Genomic DNA, 20,263 nt, shown 5'->3' with positions numbered 1-20,263 from the left:
GAACATTTTATTCAGATGAAGAAATGAAAGTGGGTCGATCCTAAAACAAAACCATACACCATCCATCAAAATAAGCCAACACAGACACCCCCAGTTAATAATAGACGAATCCAAACAATTATGATTATTAACTTGTACAGTACAGTATTACGTTTACTCAAGAAACAATCGTGATCGACGGTCTTTGTTTAAAAAAAATACAGCACGCCACTCTGACCAGCTGGTAACGTTCTTATTTTTATTTGTTTTCATCAGGGAAGAGTTACTCTTCCCTGGTTTTCATTAAATAACTATGTTTAATATTTCTGTGAGTATGACTGCGAGATGCTTTATAGGCCCTATAGAATCATTATTGCTATCTCTAATGTGAATTGAGATGTAGGCCACCATTCTTTAGATTCATCTTTAAACTTGATTAGGCTATAATTCTAGATATTATGGCATGACATGACATTTTATAATATATTTCATCATGATAATATTAATTTCTATCGTTATTCCTCTCGTTTATAATAATGACTTTTACCACATAAGAACCAAAAAGAAGCAAATGTTTTAAAAATCTAGAATTTATCTTGCCTGGTTCCCTCGTGTGTGTGAACGCGTATTGAAAAAAGGCTTACAAAATGTATGTTAGTTTAGGCCTATCCCAGTACATAACCATACCTAAATTATTACAAATGATGCAGAAAAACCTCAGCATGACCGAGAATAAATAATACAATTTAAGATTCTGCGGAATAATTTTAGATATGTGCTACAAATGAGGAGACATAGCGGATGCTGTGTATTATGTATCCATTGAATTTGCTTCACGCAATGAAAAGAACATCGAGTCAATTGTTGTAGCCGGGCCCATTGTTATTGTACTGCGCTCGCTACAGATAAGATAATAATATATTCTTGATCAAATCAGAATGTTGAAAAGCCTAGGTAATAATATGAAATGTATTGTATAATAAGCCTAAATAATAGCAAATGCACATATTACTTAGTTGCATAAGAGCCAGTTGTATCTTATTTTCCAGGCCTATACAAATATGTTAATCATATCTTAAATAATAATGTCGATCAGCACAGCGTATAGAAATGTAATGTAAATATATCCATAGAGATATTACTATAATATCTCTATGATATATCTAACGATAAAACGGGTTATTTTAATTCTTATAAACAAAAAAATACCGTAGTACAACATAGGCCTACAGTTCAATCCAGAATAGTATTTGAATCCACATATATACGTTTAAACTTCTTGGACTTTAATGAACGCCATACGTGTGAACACCTTGGAATTTTAATCCGTGGACCTACTTACCGCTTGCGTAAGCTACGTGTTGACCAGTCTTAACCGACGCGTGAACGTACTAATTCGGTTGTTTAATTGCTAAATAAAAAAGTCTCTGTCTCGTCTTGAAACCTCCGAAACATACGTACTAAAAGCGTTTGACATACCACTTGCAAACATGGTATATTATATTTTTTTAAATGTGTATTAATCGTTACAGTTTTTTTTTGTCTTTTATGGGCTCGTCCAACTTTTATTTTAGTTTGCAGTACAAATTATTTCAATATATACAAGTTCACTATAATAAGGCATATAGATGTATATTCTCTTGTATTATTAAAATTAAAAACAAAGGTCATGTTCTCCATTTTTTTGTCACATGCAAGTGACGCGTACATATTGTTAAAACGTGTTTTATTTTAATGACAGTATATTTAAAAGTGAATAAAAAAGATCTCCAATCGTTACAGTGGAAGAATATCATAATTCTTAAAGTTGAAAAAAAACCCCGTACAAGCCACATTGTTCTCTATTAGTTTATGGTTTATTCAATTCCTATTTGACGTATAAAGATCCAAATATATTATAAAGATGACCAAAATAATTTCAATCTAAACAAAAGCTTAAGAAGGAATAACAAATCAATCATGTAGTATCAAACGAACCTGAAATTTAATTTCCGTTGATATTTATGATATACAGGTCATGCAACCACACGTATAAAATGAAGTGTGAACTAATTGCAATCACATACTTCTAAATTTGAATAATTTAGCGATACAAATTATTAACGATGCAATAATATGCTTTGAGATGATGGATTCCCATTAAGATTTCCCATAATAATAAAATATTGTACTTAAGATAATTTTTATTAAACATGAGACCCCTATTTGAAATGTCTTTACACTGGAACATTGTAATTATTAAAATGAAATTCATCATGAAATCAACACCCATTGGTACTAAGTAATGCTTAATAATTAAATAAATGTAGTTTGATAAAACAATGAAGGGTTGATTGAGTGTCGCTAAATGTAATATCTTTACAAATGATATAAGCCTGTATATGGTAATAATATAATATGTTTGTATCATATACCTTAGTATGCTAATAACAGAAATGAAAAAACATGCCAATAATATGCTTTTAAATTTTCGGGATCAATCTTGTCAAGAGAGCATGGACCCACATTCTATTATAAGATAATGAGTTTCTGATACATGCTGATACAAAATGTTATAATATTATATTACTATCAGAAAGTTTCCTATGAGATGATTTATGTTAATAAGCCGAGATTACGTTGATAAATTGAGACTAGATAATAGCATTTTTAATTAGTGGATTAACGTGTGTTGGTGATACAAATGAGTAAAAATCTCAACGGAACAGCGTTTGATATTCTGAGTGTAAACTATACATACAGTTAGGCTTAAGTGACTGGATTTACCGAGGGCCCATCCCAGCACTTTAAAAGGTTTTTACAATTTACACCAAAGTGCTCCGTGGAGTTTTCAACAGCCATACTGTCTATAAAAACGACACTACAACAGGAACGCAAACATTGTAATTATCATTTGTGTTAAAGTTGAAAAGATAATATAATTAAAAGCTACTCTCATTGATCGAACAAGTTAAATGGTTGAAGTACAAGGTGAAGAAGAAATCAATTGCACATTAATTATATTATTTACAAAAACAGTGCATTGAATTGACCAATCAAAGAACAGCAGCTTGTGAAATTATTTTACAAGTACTATTGTTTATAATTATTAAATTATCCGAAGAACATAGTTATTGTACCTGAATCTCGGTACTTTATCTAGATCTAGTATCATATAGGATAGGTAATACATCACATGTGTTTCACATAGTATCACCCGATTGTCGGTACTGACGTAGTAGGCCTACGGTAGGCCTATACAGCACTGACAATCGAGTAGTTTTTGAAGTAGGTCTTGTATGATTGCAATTTATAAGAGAGTTGCATGTAGTCTATACTAATGAATTAACCTAATTATGTTGAATCAACAACAAACAGTTTGTTGTCCATTCTTTGAACTAAGTTGCGCCGGAATGACGTGGTCATTCTTTCTTAGTCATTGCAAAAGAACGGCCATACCAAGATCCGTGGGCCAATTGCGCAATACTTTGTTGAGCCCCACACACAACATGTATTAATTTTTCCCAACCTTGACAATAAATGAATGTCTAATGAGCCAATTAATTATTCAAACATTATTCAAGGAATTATATCGTGATTAAAAAGAAAATTGCTTTAATTCTAAAATTAAGGCTAAAACAGAACAGGCATTGATTGTACGTTTTAAAACACATTATTCTAGCTGAAGACATAAGGAAAGGTTAACATTATAGAGAAACTAGCGATAAACAATTGATAAGTTGTGTTTCTAATCATCACTAGCTTATTCTATGGCGTTTTGAGATTCAACGTTTTGGAAGATTGCCAAATGGTCACTCTACAACCACATATAGCGCGACTACTGTATACATTATTATACTGTTCTTTATTTTCACAGAGTTACTTTACAGCGCCAAAATGAAACTTCACGCAATCTTCATCTATGTAGCTATTGCTCTGCTTGTTATGGTATTGTTTGTTCAAGTTGAGGCAAAAAAAAATAAAGAAAAGAGGAAACATGGAGGTAGGACAACCCATTATCGATTTATTATTTTTATTTAGGCCTATTGAAATTTCAAACGTTGGCATTTACTTTAATAATTATTAAAATAAGTAAACATTATAGGTGTGTAGGTTAATGTTATCAGTATACACCAAACAATGCATTTGATGTATGTAGTTAAGTATTTTAATTAATATATAATTGGTTATTGTAAATAGAGGATTAACACACACACAAAAAAAATACTTTGTATTAGGCCTAATGTTTAGTAATTCAGAAAACAAAATTAATGAATGCTAATGCTTACTAATGGTATGATACTAAAGGTTAAAATTATGAACCAATGAGGATAAAACAGAAAATAATAATAAAAAAAAAGAAAATGTTTAGAAATTATGTAATGAAACATTGAATGAAGAAAGGTGGTGGTGAACCACAAAACATCACTTACGGGTCACTGGTGTTTTTTAAAAACACATTGTGTTGTGCTGGATATAAAAAATATCGTTATCAAACCCCAATGATCTTATTTTGGAAGATCTTCTTCGTTTAAAATTGTTCTCACTTCTAGTACTCATAATGTTTGCAAACCCGGTCAAATTGTCAGATTCGTATCAACTTCCCCTGAACACGAAGGTCGAAGATGCGCCGAGTGTCATCTTGGCTATCTTAGAATATTTAATGAATTATTTTTGTGTAAAGTGTTTAAAAACATCGCATTATGCGCTATAGCCTAGGACTACCATTAAATTATTATTAGAAGGATTCCGCACGCAAAAACAAATGCTCATCTTTTTGTGCTTTCATTAGTTTAAAAGGCAAGGAACAATTTTAGTTTAGTTTCCTTATTTCTGTTTATATTTATTGGTTAATTTTGGTTAAGTTTTTTTTTACATTGTGCTACTGTTTGTATTATGATTATGACATTTAAGAAAAGTTCAACAAGACCCAAGAAACATCCGCCAAACAATTCATCTTAAATATACTGTATACAGGTACATGACTAGTAAAAGCTTCTTTGTGACTTGATCTATTCCGATGTTCACTTAATATTTTCTTACATAGAACACCACCATGCTGAGACCACAAAGGATGGAGTCGGTCATGGGAAAAAGCATAGAAAAGGTGGACGAAAACACCATCAAACAGGTAGGCCTATGTGTAGATGTAGATATTTAAAAAACAAAAATTACAATTTTCGGTAAGGAAATGAAAATTACTTATGTTTATCACAAAATTAAATATTTGTGCTGATTACATGAATACTATTTTTTTTTCTAACATGTTAAATTAACACATTTCGTTGAATCATGATGTGTCTTTCTTGGTGTATTAAAGTTACATTATACGAGATTTAGATACAAATGTATCTTCACGTTAGAACTACATTTCAATCAAATTCAATAATGTGTTTATAAACTTACCAATGCTTGATAACATCGATATATGATGTAGCGGGAAAATGAATACTTTGCAGTGTCAACAGGATTGCCGTAAAAAAAATACACCATGTCAAGTTAGAACAATTTCAGATGAGTTGTAAATTTGTATCAAAATTGATTAAAGAGTGAATTTTTCGTAATTATAATGATTTTGTGTGAGTTGTGTGAGTGTTTTGAGCAGGTTAAGTATCGTTTATCAAGAATGCACACTGAAGCCGGTTAAATGTATTGATATTTTTCTTATTAACCCCTTTATTACTGACATCATGACAGAAATATAGTATTTTATTGTCATATCCTACCTGTGCTTTAATCAAAAATACCTAACAAATACTGTAGGCCTATAGCAACAATCAGTTTAACAACATTATCAAGTAGCATTGTTAAGTGGATAGATACTATAAACAATAATGATAGGCATACTTCTTCTTCAAAATTTAATTCTAGGTATGATTATGGCATCTGTAATAATGCTGGATCTTTTTGTATACTATCCATGTTGTCGTTTTTTTTTGTTATTATTTTTTTGTAAAGGTGGTTAAACGTGTCAATTTATTTATTATTGTTTATTTTATGGTATAAAATTATGATACTAAAATAAAATTAATTTATAAGTAATTTCACCAGAATAAGTACGTAGTACCAATGTAAACGGATGATTTAAATAACAGTAATATTGTTGTAATAATGTTAATATTATCTCCACATAGGCCTATTTTCAATTTGCAATTTCAATTTGAGCCTAAGCAAGCCATACGAAATTATATGGCTTGCTTAAATTAATTGTTTATCTATTGTGGTTTTCTGTAATATTAATGAGCTATATACATCACAGGATAAGGTGTGTTTATCAGATAAATTTCTTTATTCATTTGAACAAACTATTCCATTGTTCAATGACCTTCTTAATCACTTATATCCCGGGATTATAGTCAAGTGGATGTAACGTACGGATTGTGAATAGGTCTATAACCATCGTTTTATTTAAATGTGTTACTGTCCTTTTTGACCTATGGACATTAATTTGATCAGATTAATTATAATTATTGGCATGCCTATTATTTTAAAACACACTATGGTATTATTCGCCGTGATTCCTAGTTCACTTCCTTACAAAATATCCTGCTAATATTTTGATGATAAATATTACCTAACCTAGTGCGCCTAGTATATGAGATGAACATGCTTGAATGGTTCCTATCACGTAATATATCTGACTCGTAAACAACCTAAAGCTAATATCATAATCAGACGTAAATTATATACCATTAACAACCAGTACTGCAGTATCTGTTCACTTAAACACTTAAACAATAATCGTATGCATGGTTTTTTACTTATGACTAACAGAAAGCGGTGATTAACGAAATAAGCTGTTCAAATACAATGGCTTCCTCCATTATTTCGAGAGGAATTTTTTTTTAAATTATGAATCTGATAAAGAAAACTGAATCGCTTTACGTTGATGATCGACATGTATGTATTAGTTGATGACATTTTTTTGAAATTGTTGTTTGTGCCTTTAATAATAGGCTAAGGGTATTTCTTAAAATGTTCTCAGTACAGGATCCACAGCTATTATTGGTCATGTTATGACTATATAAATGCGAACTGAATCTAATTGGAAAAACCTTAAACAACCGGCATTCGATGCGCACCCAAGATACTCCAAATGAATATACTACCTATTCACACAATGGGATACGTATGGGGTTAAAGCTTTTTTTCAAATGGTTTGTCAAAAAAAAAATTACCGTAAAAAATGATAATTTGTTGTTATTACTACTTTTGTTGATAACGTTATTTTTTTACAGTTGAAGCAGCATCAAACGATACGGTAGCAGAAACAACACCAAATGACGAAAACGAGCCACCAACAAAAGAACACGGTCATAAAAAGAACAGGGTATGCATATTATAGCCAAATAACAAATAATAATAAATGAATGATACTGATACTGATACTGAAATCTTCCTTTGCCTATATGATAGGCCTATTTGAAAATATATGCGACTATCTAATCTTCATTTACTGAGAAATGAACTGAAGATAAACGTTTCATCATCCATTTTATTTCAAAATGAAATTGTTAGAGTTTTACAAAATTACCCTTTGTATAGGATGGAAAAAAGCGTCGACAGCACGAGGATACTGAGGGCAGCGATCGCAAAGGTGGACAGAAACGAAACCGGTCAAAAGGAAACAGACAGAATAGAAAGGAAGAAAGACAAAATAGGAAAAATGAAATACATAACTTAGAATTATGTGCTGAACAGACTTGTGATACAGGTAATGTACAAACAAGCTGAAAGAAAGAAATGCGTAACCTGCAAAAGCACTGACTGATAAAATGCCGTTTTTGAATATATAGGCCTAGGCCTAATTTAGCAAATATTCAACATTCAGCAAGCCATGATTTTACTAACTAGGCGATAAGAGCTAAACTTATACTAAAATATATACTAAAAATATACGATGAGAACTATCACATGTAATCTTATTTTCATAAAAATTAGGTACTAGGTTAGAACACAAACAAGTTTAACGTGTTGCTGGCATAAACTAGATTTAAAAATTGATAAATATTTATACATAAAAAATAAAAGCCATAGGCCTACTTTAACATAACATTATTGTGTATGTCCTCGGAACTATGGTATTAGTTTGTGTACTATTCTGCAGTTCGATGGATTCAGATAGATCCATGCACGAACATACAAGCTTGTAATTACCGATTTGGGATTATTATTACCATTATAACCATCCTTTTGGCGGGCCTACACAAATCATTAAAAATATATATATACTTATAGTAATTAATTCTTGATGAAAATGAACGCACCGTTTCTACTTTTTATTTAGGTTTGTGCTGTGTTATGAAAAATGGTACTGCTTCCTGCGATGATTTGAAGTTATCTCACGGCAACAAATGCCACTACGATTGTCAATGTGATTCAGGTAGATTGAATATAATATCTTGATCTTTCTTTTGTAGAAAAACCGTAAAACAAACTTGTATGGCCATACGTAAACACATTCACCGGTTTAGAAAAAAAAAACTCATTTTGGATTTAAAAAAAACCAGTCAAGACAGTGCTGTATTGGGCTCATTATTATTATTTTTCTGATATTTGACGGCTGTATTCTATACCGCAAGACACATACCTCACCATAAAGTATTTTATAACCAACCATCTTATTTCTTCCTCGTGTGTATTATGAGGTTTTAAGTTCCAGTTTCAGAATTTTGTAATTATACCTAGAATATCGTATTTCCATTTTCTTTAACTTCTCAAACTCTACGTATTTTTTTCATTTGGAAATCTGGGGTTTTCTCATCCTAAACTTCAACGGCCTCCATAAAACATTTATCTTCCTCTCTAGAGTTATGTTCTTTTTACAGCTATTACTTAATACGATTAATACTGTATTTTATTGTTAACCGTTTTTGATGTTGTATTGTTTTATGTTTCAAACCTGTTAGTGGCGGTATTTATCGCTGTTGGTTTTGATTGAATAAAATAAAATAAAAATAAAATAAAAATACCATCGTATCTGTGTTATGATTTAGGCAGATTCATACATACATAAATACAGATTCATGACTACACTCATAAACTGAATTTAATACCGTCTGTCTCTATGGAATTCTTTCACGCTTAAATTACTATGTATGGAATCATTGCAGCCCATAGACATCTGTAAAAAAGACATGAGAAACGTGTATTATAAATGCAACGCTCGAATTATGATTTTATGATGATAGGCTTCTTTTGTATTAATAACTAAATTATGTACTTGATCATTTTATTCACTTCAATTGTTTGAATACTTAACATTACAGGACAACATTGCATGAAGAAGAACAAGAAACACCACACCAAGCGAGCAGGAAAATGTATGCCTGCTGAAAACACTGCTGTAGTTGCTGAAACGACAACAGACATTCCTAAGCAAAATACAATTGCCCCGTAATCAGGATGTAAATACACCCCTTGTTATCTAAGGCCATGTATTCTTTATCATTGTGTTTTGTGTTTTATGCTAATTTTGTTTAGGGTGGTATCAAACCATGCTGTGTTGTTGTATATTTTCCGACATACCCATCATTTTACTGCCCTCAATTACGTCACAAATAAAACAATTTTCAATTCAGATACTAGTCCACGATCGGTTTATTTATGGAAATTTACAGAAATGTATTCCTGGTTAACATTTTGTTTTGATAGGGTAAGATATTTTAAATACAGGCCGCCATTTTGTTTTTGCTTTAGCTGATTTCCTAAACCGTAATAAGCATAACGTAATATTAATACAATTGACGTAATTTTAAAATCCAGTAGCAACAAATAAAATTACAAATTTGTTGATTCGTTATCAGATATAGATACAAACAAACGTTGTATTGATGGTAGGCATTTTGGCCCGTCCGCCAACTTGTTGGTACGGGCGCGTCAACTTGATGCTAAAACATTCATAGACATTGAACTTGTCGTCGGATACTTGTAATATACACATTGAATTAGTTTACATAGTTTTTTAACAACATTTTTCTATTAGTACAAATTGTTTGTATATGTACAGTATAATGTGATGTTGCGTAGATAGTCATTTAGTGTAACGTAGTTTTAAAATAGAAAAAGCATGTTCTATATTTCGGTTGTTAAGGTTTTATAATTATTATATTTATAGTAACAATGTGTAGGCTTATCTGCAATTATTACCGACTTAAATTTCTAACCAACGTCAAAGCGCTGTGAATGCCATGCGAATTTTGTTTATTTTATACATTTATCCTAAATAATGTGTTAATAAATGTAATCTTGTTTTGGTATTCCTACTTTGCATGGATACATACAAACCACATATTTTTATCATTTTGTTCAAATTGTGCCTCCAACCACAGTAGAGGCAAAGGCCAGATGTAGTAGAATCAGCCTGCAGGAATGCAGCATTCTCAATCCATGATCTCAATCCATGAGACAAATTTATTCACCGTTAAAATGTTTGTAATAGTTTCCTTATTATTCGACTTAGTAATCATCCATCCGCGGTAAGAATAAAGAATTGCTTAGAATATTACTCTTACCGTACCAATGGTGGTTTATTGGTATTTTATACGACTCACTTAATATACAGAATCTCGTGTTGTATTTTCCATTCCATATTCATTAAATATTAATTTACTATAATATATTTGCATTTTAGTCTCTTTTATCATTTTGTCGTATAGAGGTAGACTAGTTCTAGTGTGTTTATCCACTCCATCCATTTAAACAGAATATCGACGTTATAATTTAGAAATATTGCGCGCAGCACAATACATTAAGTATTTCAACTATAAGTGATGCTTTACTGTAGTAACTTTCTAGTAGAACTATTCCAGGTCAATCATCTCCGGGACGGAGTTTTGCGGTTGGACACTTGACTACAAAGACCTCGGTTCAATTCTCGATTCGTAAATAAAAAAAAAATGTTTGTAATGTACCATTAAGCTTGGTTTCCACAGGACGCAGCACAAGGAAGTAATATAAGCGCAACGCAAGCGAATTGGCTAATGACAAGGGACACTTCGGATAATCCATCGCGTGTGATTGGTCAAATTACTTGGGTTGAGATTACGTTCCGTCCTAGTGGGAACCAAGCTTAAGTAAAACGAATAGAATTACTCAGAAGTTATAAAATGTATAAGTTATTATATACGACAGAAAATATTTATATACGTGCGTCAATTTTGTTAAGTGAACAATTATGTGCGACAGTAAACAGCACTGATTTAACAGATGATTATTTGCGTGAAGAAAATACCGATACAAACAAATTACAAGCAACCATTGTTGACGGGCAGATTGACTACAAACTGGGGGGCTATGAATCTTGGTAGAAAAGAAAATTAATCTAAAGCTTTACTGCAGTTTTCGAGGGGAAGCAAATTAGAAAATTGAATCTGTTTTTAGCCATACTGTACATTTAAAGATATATTGTCCCCCTGAAAAAAACAATTAAAAATTGTTTGTTGTTGAATATGCCATTTTAATGTCACATAATAGCTATACACTATCACCTAAAATTGGAGAAATAAAAAAAGGATTTACCTGAAAAAAATTGTAATTGAGAGCAAAAAATAGTCAAATTGACTGACTGGAAGTCAATGGGTTTTGGTTGAATTTAACCGTTTATTTTGTCTCTTTATTTTAAAAATGACAAACTTTTTTTTATCTATTAAAGTAAAACTACAAAATGGCCTATTCAACGTCTGATTTCAATAATCTTCATTTTTCATGTTTTGGGGAACAATATATCTTGAAGGGAAAAATATCTACCAAAAAAAAAAATGAAATAGGCCTACACTTGCAACATCTTTATTTCTGAACTGTTTCTTCGAATTACAAGATTATTAAAATTAAGAAAATTTAACTTTTGTTATACAATGGTGTTGGTACAATATTTCCAGTTGTTCCTTCTTCCAATATTCTTGTTATCTTTTTAGGTCTTCTTACATATTGAATACCCCGTGGCTTAAACTTTCGATTCGTCTTAACTGCATCTCCTTCAAATCCCAAATATCGTAAATATATTTTTAACCGTTCTTCTTTATCCTTCAGATAAGCCTCTCCTTCCTCTTTGGTAAGCCCTTTAAATTTTATTTCCTCTAAATATCGTTCCCATTTCTTTTGCTTCCTCTTTTGCCTTTTTTGTTTAATCATTCGCAGTTTGAATTTCATCTTTTTGCGCCATTTCTTATACTGGTGGTGATTCATCTTTCGTCGACGTCTATGTATTTCATTAGTTATTCGATTTTTAGCTTTCTTTTCACATCTATCATAACTTGGTACAAAGATGTTGTCTCTTATTTCTGCTAATGGATCATATAAGTGCCTAAGACTTCCTTCTCTTGGAAACTCAAGTAGCGGTGTAGGTATAGGCTCAACGATGGTAGTTGGTATTGGATTTTTACTTGGTACTATAAAAGCTAAACTAGCATCAAGTTCTGTAGGTGATAAGCTCAATCTGGATAGCAACCGGTCAACTTTAAACAAGTCCCCTTCATAATTTTTAAGTGATACATTTTTCTGTTGATATTTATGTGCGACTGGACAAGATTGAATTTCACTGAAACATGCAACCTGCTTTACAATCTGAGAAGTTTGGAAGTTTGAAAAGGAGCGTATTATTTTAGAGTTGGTGCTAACCAGCCTTGCACCTGAATAGAAGAAAAGATAAAAGGAATTAATGATGTAAAAAAACCATAGACTGTAATGATTCTATGACACTAGGCTACTCCCAGCCAAATTTCATTTTAAATCTTAATTTTGTATGTAGTCCTATTGCAGGTTATTTAAATAATTTTTTAATGGATATTATGGTTTAAAAAATAAGGTACCCTAAATACTAAGCCCTGTCAAGGCGATTTTTCCATAAAAAATGCTAAATAATCGATCACGCTCAAGAATGTACAATGTGTCAATAATGCATGTATTGCGTCAACAACTGTCCTTGTGTTGACATATGACGGCAAATACAATGTTGACGCAATTATTAAAACATTCTCAAAACAAAGTCGCTGTAAGAAGTATAATTTTATTTATTGATCAAAATGCAATTAACATTCCAAATATATCTTATTTTGTATAATATACACTTTATACTGGTGTGTCTTGATTATAATTGATAGGGCTTGGTATTTAAGTGGAGAATACTCACTGACTAAAACAAAATGTTGTGGAGAGTAGTTTTCTTTAGTTGCTTAATGGGGAAGAGTAAGTAATTGTCTTTTAGGGTTGTATTAACAGCTAGCTGCAGTGGGATATTTATTAACAAAAGCACTGGGTTAGCATGGCTAAATTGTAGTACAAACCTGCAATGTAGTGTGCTACATGTCCCCACTTCAACATCCTGTTAAAAAGCAATCAATATAATTAGGTTACAGTACAGTATACGTTTTTAGTGTGGCAGTTATTGTGCTGCAATGTTGCGATACAAAGAAATAAAATTGATAAGATTAGTTGAAATCAGGTGCGATATAGTACTGATGATAAGTACTGAATGCCAATCATTCATGATTTAATAAAACCAAGCAAAACCATGGAATATATAATGGGCGACTGTGTTAGGGCGACTTTGCAATGGGGTGACATTGTATTTTTCATTTCATTTATTATGGGGCGACTTTGCGATGGGGCGACTTGACTAGCATCTGTAGTAAAAGGCTAGGCTTGGGTTTCACGCATGTACTATTAATTTTGTCGCGAGAGAGAAGTCAAGTTATAACTTATATCACACTGACTGCTGTATAGAGCAAAAATTAAATAGGAAATACATACACCACAATAATAAAAATAAAAATCAATCACATTTAATCATAAATCGCGAGTATTTGGTAAGAAATTCCTAAAACCAGTGTTAATAAGGGAAAAATTATGATAAAATCAGAAAAATTAGGGCCTAATTAAATTTATTTAATTAAAATCTTAATTTACGCAAGAAAAGAATGTTGGAACTAAGACTATTATAAAGCACTAGGCTAGGCTAGTAGGTAGGAATGAAATGTGGCACATTATTTTAAATAAATTATAACACAAAATACTATCGGGCCCAACCCTAAGACGATCGGAACCAACTGGTAAGACGATCGGTCCCAACGTGGTTCTGAAAATACTGGACGATCGAGACCAACTGGTAAGACGATCGGGCCCAACGCATAAGACGATCAAGACTGTGGGCCCGATCGTCTGTTCCCCTCCGATCCTAGCTAGCCTAAGTAAGTAGGCTAGGCCTAGCCCTAATGCAAATTACATAACCCCTAGCCTACTTACGAGGGTGGGTAGCTTAGTCCTAGTTAATTAATTTACCTTATACATTCAACAAATTACAAAAAAACCCAACTTTCTTAGATCTATAATCTCCAACACTGCACCACACGACGGACGGACGACCAGCGGATCCACCATGTACAAAAAAAGGACAAATAAGTACGTACGCGTGTGCACTACTGCCTGACTGCTGTCACCCTAATATGGTGCGCCAAATGCGCCAACCAAATGAAATGTTGAAATATGGAGGAGATCTCATGACCTTATCAAATATCACTCTAAAGGTTATTTATCAGGAGCACCTAAACCGGAAAAATGGTGGGGTAATTATCATATTTATATCATGTATATTCAAATAGTATTCTAATACAAAACGTAGTGTCTTTAATTAAAACAAAAGTACATTTTGTTTTAAACAAAATTAATTCGAAGACATAATTTTTCGTAATAAAATGAAGCATAGACTTAGTAGGGGGTTAGATTGCCTAAAGCTCTATTTACACTATCACATTTGTTTAAAAGTGTGAGGTGCCCAAATATGGCAGTGATGTGACGTCATCGATGCATTTTCGTCATTTCAATTTCATTAAACAAAAAAATAATAAGATTTAGGCAGCCGCCAGTGGAATTACGCACTAGGTTAATGGTCATTATATCATACGTTCATGGGCACGTTGACATCCACTTCGTTGAAAACGTGGACAAGTACTAATGAAACGGACCTCAATGTGTAAAGTACGTACAAAATACTGAAACGATCACACGTCTGCAGGGCCGTAGCCAGGATCTGTCAAGGGGGGGTTCGGACACTAAATATTTGGGTCAACCCCCCCCCCCCTCCCCCAGCCTGATGCGAAGCGAATTTTGTTAAATGACACCCCTAGATGGCCGGAAAAGACACTCTCGTGCAGCATGCTATATAACCAATGAGCAAAAAGATCGTACTTTTTTCCTCCTCCTCAAACACGTCGATAATTTAAATGACCATAACTATTTGTTGCCGTATGTTAGATGCGCATGCTCTGTGCTGAACCGCCGATTGTTTGATCATTTACTCCGTATTTTGTTTTGCGTTCAAGTTCAATGCGAACGTATATCTAGGAGCAGCCCCGAAAAAAGCACACTGGGTGAAGGCAAATGCTATTTGCTAGCTCTATCTATAATATTTATTTACAGCAATTTGTTGAGGAATATAAATATGTAAATAGGTGATATTGATACATTTTAGTACGTATCGGCTGGTGGTCTAGAAAAAAATAATCGGATGCCATAATGTGAACTACAGTACTTGATACCATAGATATTATAGTGTAAAATATTAATATTCACTATAATCCTCTATGATACATTATACTTCATAGTCACACATTGATGTACGTCGGAAGGCTATATACTTTATGCATGCTGCCTGACTGCCAGTGATCTAAACAATTATAGGTACGCAGTTGTCTGGCGGTGTCCTTTGTACGAATCGTTCGTGCGCCAGCTCGCTATGAGACGCGTCAATATCATGTTACATGCAGGGACCAAACATTTATTTTTCAGGTTAAAATCGGCAATTCATTTGCAGCTTTTAGAAATTTACAGACACGTATCACCAGTTGACGCTCATACAGAGAAGAAGGTTCACGAACAAGTTTACGAATTTTTCAATTTACAAACAACTTTTTGTACTGTGGGGCACGTATTTGGAGGATTTTTGGAGATGAGCGTGAGGTATTGGGCATGTCGGGGATGGGGGGTTCGCAGTTGGTTAAGGGGGGTTCGCTGTAAAGGGGGGGTTCGCCCGAACCATAAAAACCCCCCCTGGCTACGGGCCTGCGTCTGTAAGGGCTGTAACAACAGCATCAATTTGTCGCAACGAATCTGTCTTGGTACAGTGTTCTATTGTTAGAAGCAAACCGTTGTGTAATCCACTCGAATTGTCGAATTGTTATTTAACAATAATTGACATTTAAAAAAGATAAGCTACGGCCTTGTGGAAAGGTAAATTAAGCATAGGGATATTTATTATGTTTATTGAAATATGAATGTGAGAAACTGTTTGCACATCCAATACAACTAAGCCTAGGTCAGAAGAACGCCTTACCCATTCCCAATCGTAAATTAGATCAACCATCCTGACAAACATCAATGCGGTCAATCATCACTTAACTGCAAAGTATCATTTCGTCACTCAGATGAATTTAATACCGGATGCAGCCAGTTGGTTTGGTTTCTTAATATTTGTTAAACTATCTCTACTTATATCACTAAGCCAATAATTGTTGACATTGGATTTTATGGTGAATAATCATAAATAATTCATGAGTAGTTTGATTATGAGAGAATAAAAAAGATCCCCTGTCATGTATATTGTCTTAAATTAATCTGTGCCATTTAAATGTAGGTACTTAATACATAGATTAAAATACAAATATGCATTTGTTTGATATAGTTGATAGTACGAGTCGGTGAGATGAAGTTGTCTGAATGAAATGAGAAAAAGCATGAATATGAAGTGGAGCGTCTTTATATGCTGTCTATTTATCTTGGACGTTGGAGGTTCACAAAATGGTAAATTAATGATTTTTTTTTCAATTTCAACTGTTAAAGCAGCCTTTAAAACAGCAATGGTTCTCATTTGAAAAGAAAGTAGGATTATTAACTTGTTCATAATGTTGATAATGTTTTCAATGCAGTTTTATGATTTAAAATCAAAATATACTATGCAATTAAATGCATCGAATATAACAATTATGGTAAACTGATTTCAATCGTTAAAGCAGAATCAGGAAATTTGGAACGAATATTAGCATAATGGTTTTGTTTGTTTGCTATAGTCTAACTTGTTACCGCTTTAGTTGGTTTATTGCTCAAATAAATGCAATGGTCTAAACTTGTTTAATGTATCGTTGCACCAATCGTCGTCCTCAATAACGATGAGAGTCTAATAACAGGGAGGTATACATGCCCGCTAATAACTTCTTTTTTTGCAGTTTCAACAAAAATCACTTTTGCATCTAAAGAAATGTTCTTGTGGAACTCTTGTAGAGAGCGCTGTCAGACATTCATTGTAAGTAAGTGTGCCTGTGATGATATGTGTCTATTCTATGGCGACTGTTGCAGCGACTACTTATACTACTGTGGTGATGGTTACAAATTCAAAACAATGGCAACGTCTTTCAATGACCAACTATCAATTTCAGCAGATCCAACCAAACCTCGATGGAGTTGTGTCAATTATCCTGAGGGCCTCCAGCCATCTTTTGAAGGAATTTTAACCGTAGTAACATGCCGGACATCGTGGACTATTGAAAACATCAGACGTAAATGCGTAGAAGGAATACTCAACGTAACAATGGAAACCTTGGTGTATGACCCCAGAGGTTATGTATACGCCAACGAATTCTGTGCCATTTGTAATAGTATGGACATTACCAACAATACGTTGACAAATAATTTTACATCTTATAACATAACAAATGAAATGAAAAGTTATAACTATTCGACAGAGTCCGTAGTTGAAGGAATCAGTAAAGATGCTATCGAGATGCGAAAATGCTCGTTGTTTCTCGTGGACACTTGCCTCTTCCACTTTCAAGCTGATATCATGTTGGGCTGTACTGCTTTTCTCGACGTTGTTATTTATAATAATGTAAAGTATAAAAATTACATGTGCAAAATGTGTAATCAATTGGAAATTTCGATGGATATTTTTAACAGCGAAATTCACATCGATGGTGATATTGTTGATGTTTACGAAAATGTTGGTGATATTGGTAAGCCTATTTACAAAGAAATATTTGAAGTTCATGTTTTGCTCAAAGATGATGCTGTAGAATTGCTAATGTGTAATAAAAATGAGTATTATGACGAAATCTTTCAACAGTGCCTGAGTTGTGTTAATGGAACAATCGTTACCGAGTCCGAATATCTTTTTGCGAAAAACAACAATGCATTTGACATTACACTGTTAGTTGGTAGTAACTCTAATATTTCTGAAATTAATAAAAAAGAACAAAGAAATAGCAATGTTGGTGGAGCATCGGCTGACGACAAATTTGTTTGTATCACATCTTGTAATGTCGTTGGACCAGATATTTTACAGGATCAACATTCACTTGTTGAAGATGGCGATTGGATTACTTGGACAACAGACGATTCAAAAGTTTCATGTCGAATTTTAAGGAACGTTCATATTAATGTTACATCTGAAGGTATTTTCTCATATGACAGCACTATGACTGTTTTGAATACATTGGTGTGTGTAATATCATTAATATCGCTGTTTATGTCCATTTTAACTCAACTTTGTTTTCGTTCTCTGCTTAATCTACCCGGTATCTGTCGCCTATGCCTTATAATAGCATTGTTCTTTGCACAATTGATAATGCTGTCTATTGCCTACATAACTCAACCACGGCAGCTATGCACTGCAACAGCCATTGTAATGCACTTCTTCTGGCTTGCACTGTTTTCTTGGACCAACGTTCTAGCATTTGATTTAGCAAGAGTGTTTGGAACTCAGTCATCAATACCTAATATTAACACCTCAAAGAAACGACATCTGCTGAGCTTATATCTGCTTTATGGCTGGGGAATTCCCTTAATAATCGTAATGTCGTGCACTGTCATTCATTTTAGCAGTAAATTTGATTTTAGTTACGGAGGAGAAACATTTTGTTGGTTTTCGGATAGACAATCACTCCTGCTTGCCTTTGGCGTTCCAGTATCACTTAGTATTGCTTTGAATTGTGTTTTATACTTGATAACAGTGGTAGAAATTTGGAAAGTTCACAGAGTCACCGAATTTGCGGTTCAAGAAAATCAAAGAAGAAACAAACGAAAAGATGAACTCAAATTATATATAAAGGTATGTATAGGCCTACATACATTGATATTAGACTCCTTAACTGGGTCCCACTAGGCAGGCGCTGCTAACTGTTTACATACATAGACAACTTACTTATAGTGACACTTTAGAAATCTATCATTGAGCGGTGCTAAAATACCGTAATACATAACATGTTTACAACATTTAACATTGGATTTTTAAATTTCTTACTTCAGTTATCGATTTTAATGGGAGTGACTTGGAGTTTAGTATTCCTCACTGTATACACTGATAAACCTGTTCTTTGGTACATCTTCATAATTCTCAACGGACTACAAGGATTTTTTATGTTTATTGCGTTCACGTGTAATCATCAAACAATGGATATGTGGAAAGAGGCGTATGCTACACACATTGGGTCACATTCACATTCTCGACAATTGACGAAAAGCACGTCAGTATAAACATGTTTCTCATTGAGCGAATACACAAGCGAGGAGTGTGTCAAAGAAAAGTTAGTTTCGGTTGGATGATACAATATCTGTATAAGCCATTGTAAATACGATTTAGTAAATATGATGTTGTTGGTATTGTGTTAACGAGGATGTTGTCAACATTGTTGTCATTTTGTGGATCTCGATAATTGAGGTTGTCGTTGTGTCCATGTTTTAACTGATTGAATGCCAATGATGGAAAACTAAACAAAAAAACGATCAAGTCATATGATGGAAGACGTGCTTATAAAATGAATAGCTTAAGGATTAAACTTAGTTTTGTTTTAAGAAAGCATTATTTGTGCTTCTGTTGGATCGTCGGTTGATGTACTATTTTAACTCCTCGATATGATTTATCCTGTAGGCCTATCTGTAATTATGGAAAGAAATAGAAAATACATTAAAAATTATTATTATTAAAATTACAAATGTATTATTAACAGTGGAATTAGACCGCATCGGTATCATATTTTATCCTGGTAAATTCAGTCAATTATCGGATGTGTTCATATTTAGATGAGTCTCGTTGAAAGCAAATTAAATTCGATTATTTTCATTCGTGAATATTGTCTAAATAGTGATCGAACAAAAAATAAAGATAGGACTGATACAGTTTTTACGTTTTACACTTTTCCATAATAAACTACACATATGTTTAAAAAAGAATTCTGTTTTAATTCATCTATGTTAAATTTATCAACAAATATCTGTACATTATTATAACAAAAAATGGTTTCGGTTTTTCTCACGAGTTAAT

At 33.0% G+C, this 20,263-nt stretch overlaps 2 protein-coding genes across 2 annotated transcripts; one reads left to right on the top strand and one right to left on the bottom strand.

Annotated features, from left to right (window-relative positions):
• The first annotated feature begins 112 nt into the window (after positions 1–112).
• LOC140044923 (uncharacterized) lies at positions 113–10,575 on the top strand. Its single transcript, XM_072089622.1, has 7 exons — positions 113–223; positions 3,836–3,961; positions 5,006–5,089; positions 7,197–7,288; positions 7,504–7,672; positions 8,246–8,341; positions 9,228–10,575. The coding sequence occupies exons 2-7, from the start codon at positions 3,856–3,858 to the stop codon at positions 9,356–9,358; spliced, it is 678 nt and encodes a 225-aa protein (XP_071945723.1). The 5' UTR covers positions 113–223; positions 3,836–3,855; the 3' UTR covers positions 9,359–10,575.
• Positions 10,576–11,720: 1,145 nt separating this feature from the next.
• Positions 11,721–14,339, bottom strand: LOC140044924 (uncharacterized). Its single transcript, XM_072089624.1, has 3 exons — positions 14,274–14,339; positions 13,242–13,279; positions 11,721–12,587 (listed from the first exon to the last, which is right to left on the bottom strand). The coding sequence occupies exons 2-3, from the start codon at positions 13,276–13,278 to the stop codon at positions 11,797–11,799; spliced, it is 828 nt and encodes a 275-aa protein (XP_071945725.1). The 5' UTR covers position 13,279; positions 14,274–14,339; the 3' UTR covers positions 11,721–11,796.
• Between the last annotated feature and the right edge of the window lie 5,924 nt (positions 14,340–20,263).

The sequence above is a fragment of the Antedon mediterranea genome, chromosome 3, assembly GCF_964355755.1.
Source record: "Antedon mediterranea chromosome 3, ecAntMedi1.1, whole genome shotgun sequence".
NCBI classification, from domain to species: Eukaryota; Metazoa; Echinodermata; class Crinoidea; order Comatulida; family Antedonidae; genus Antedon; species Antedon mediterranea.
This window is presented reverse-complemented; position numbering and strand designations above follow the sequence as displayed.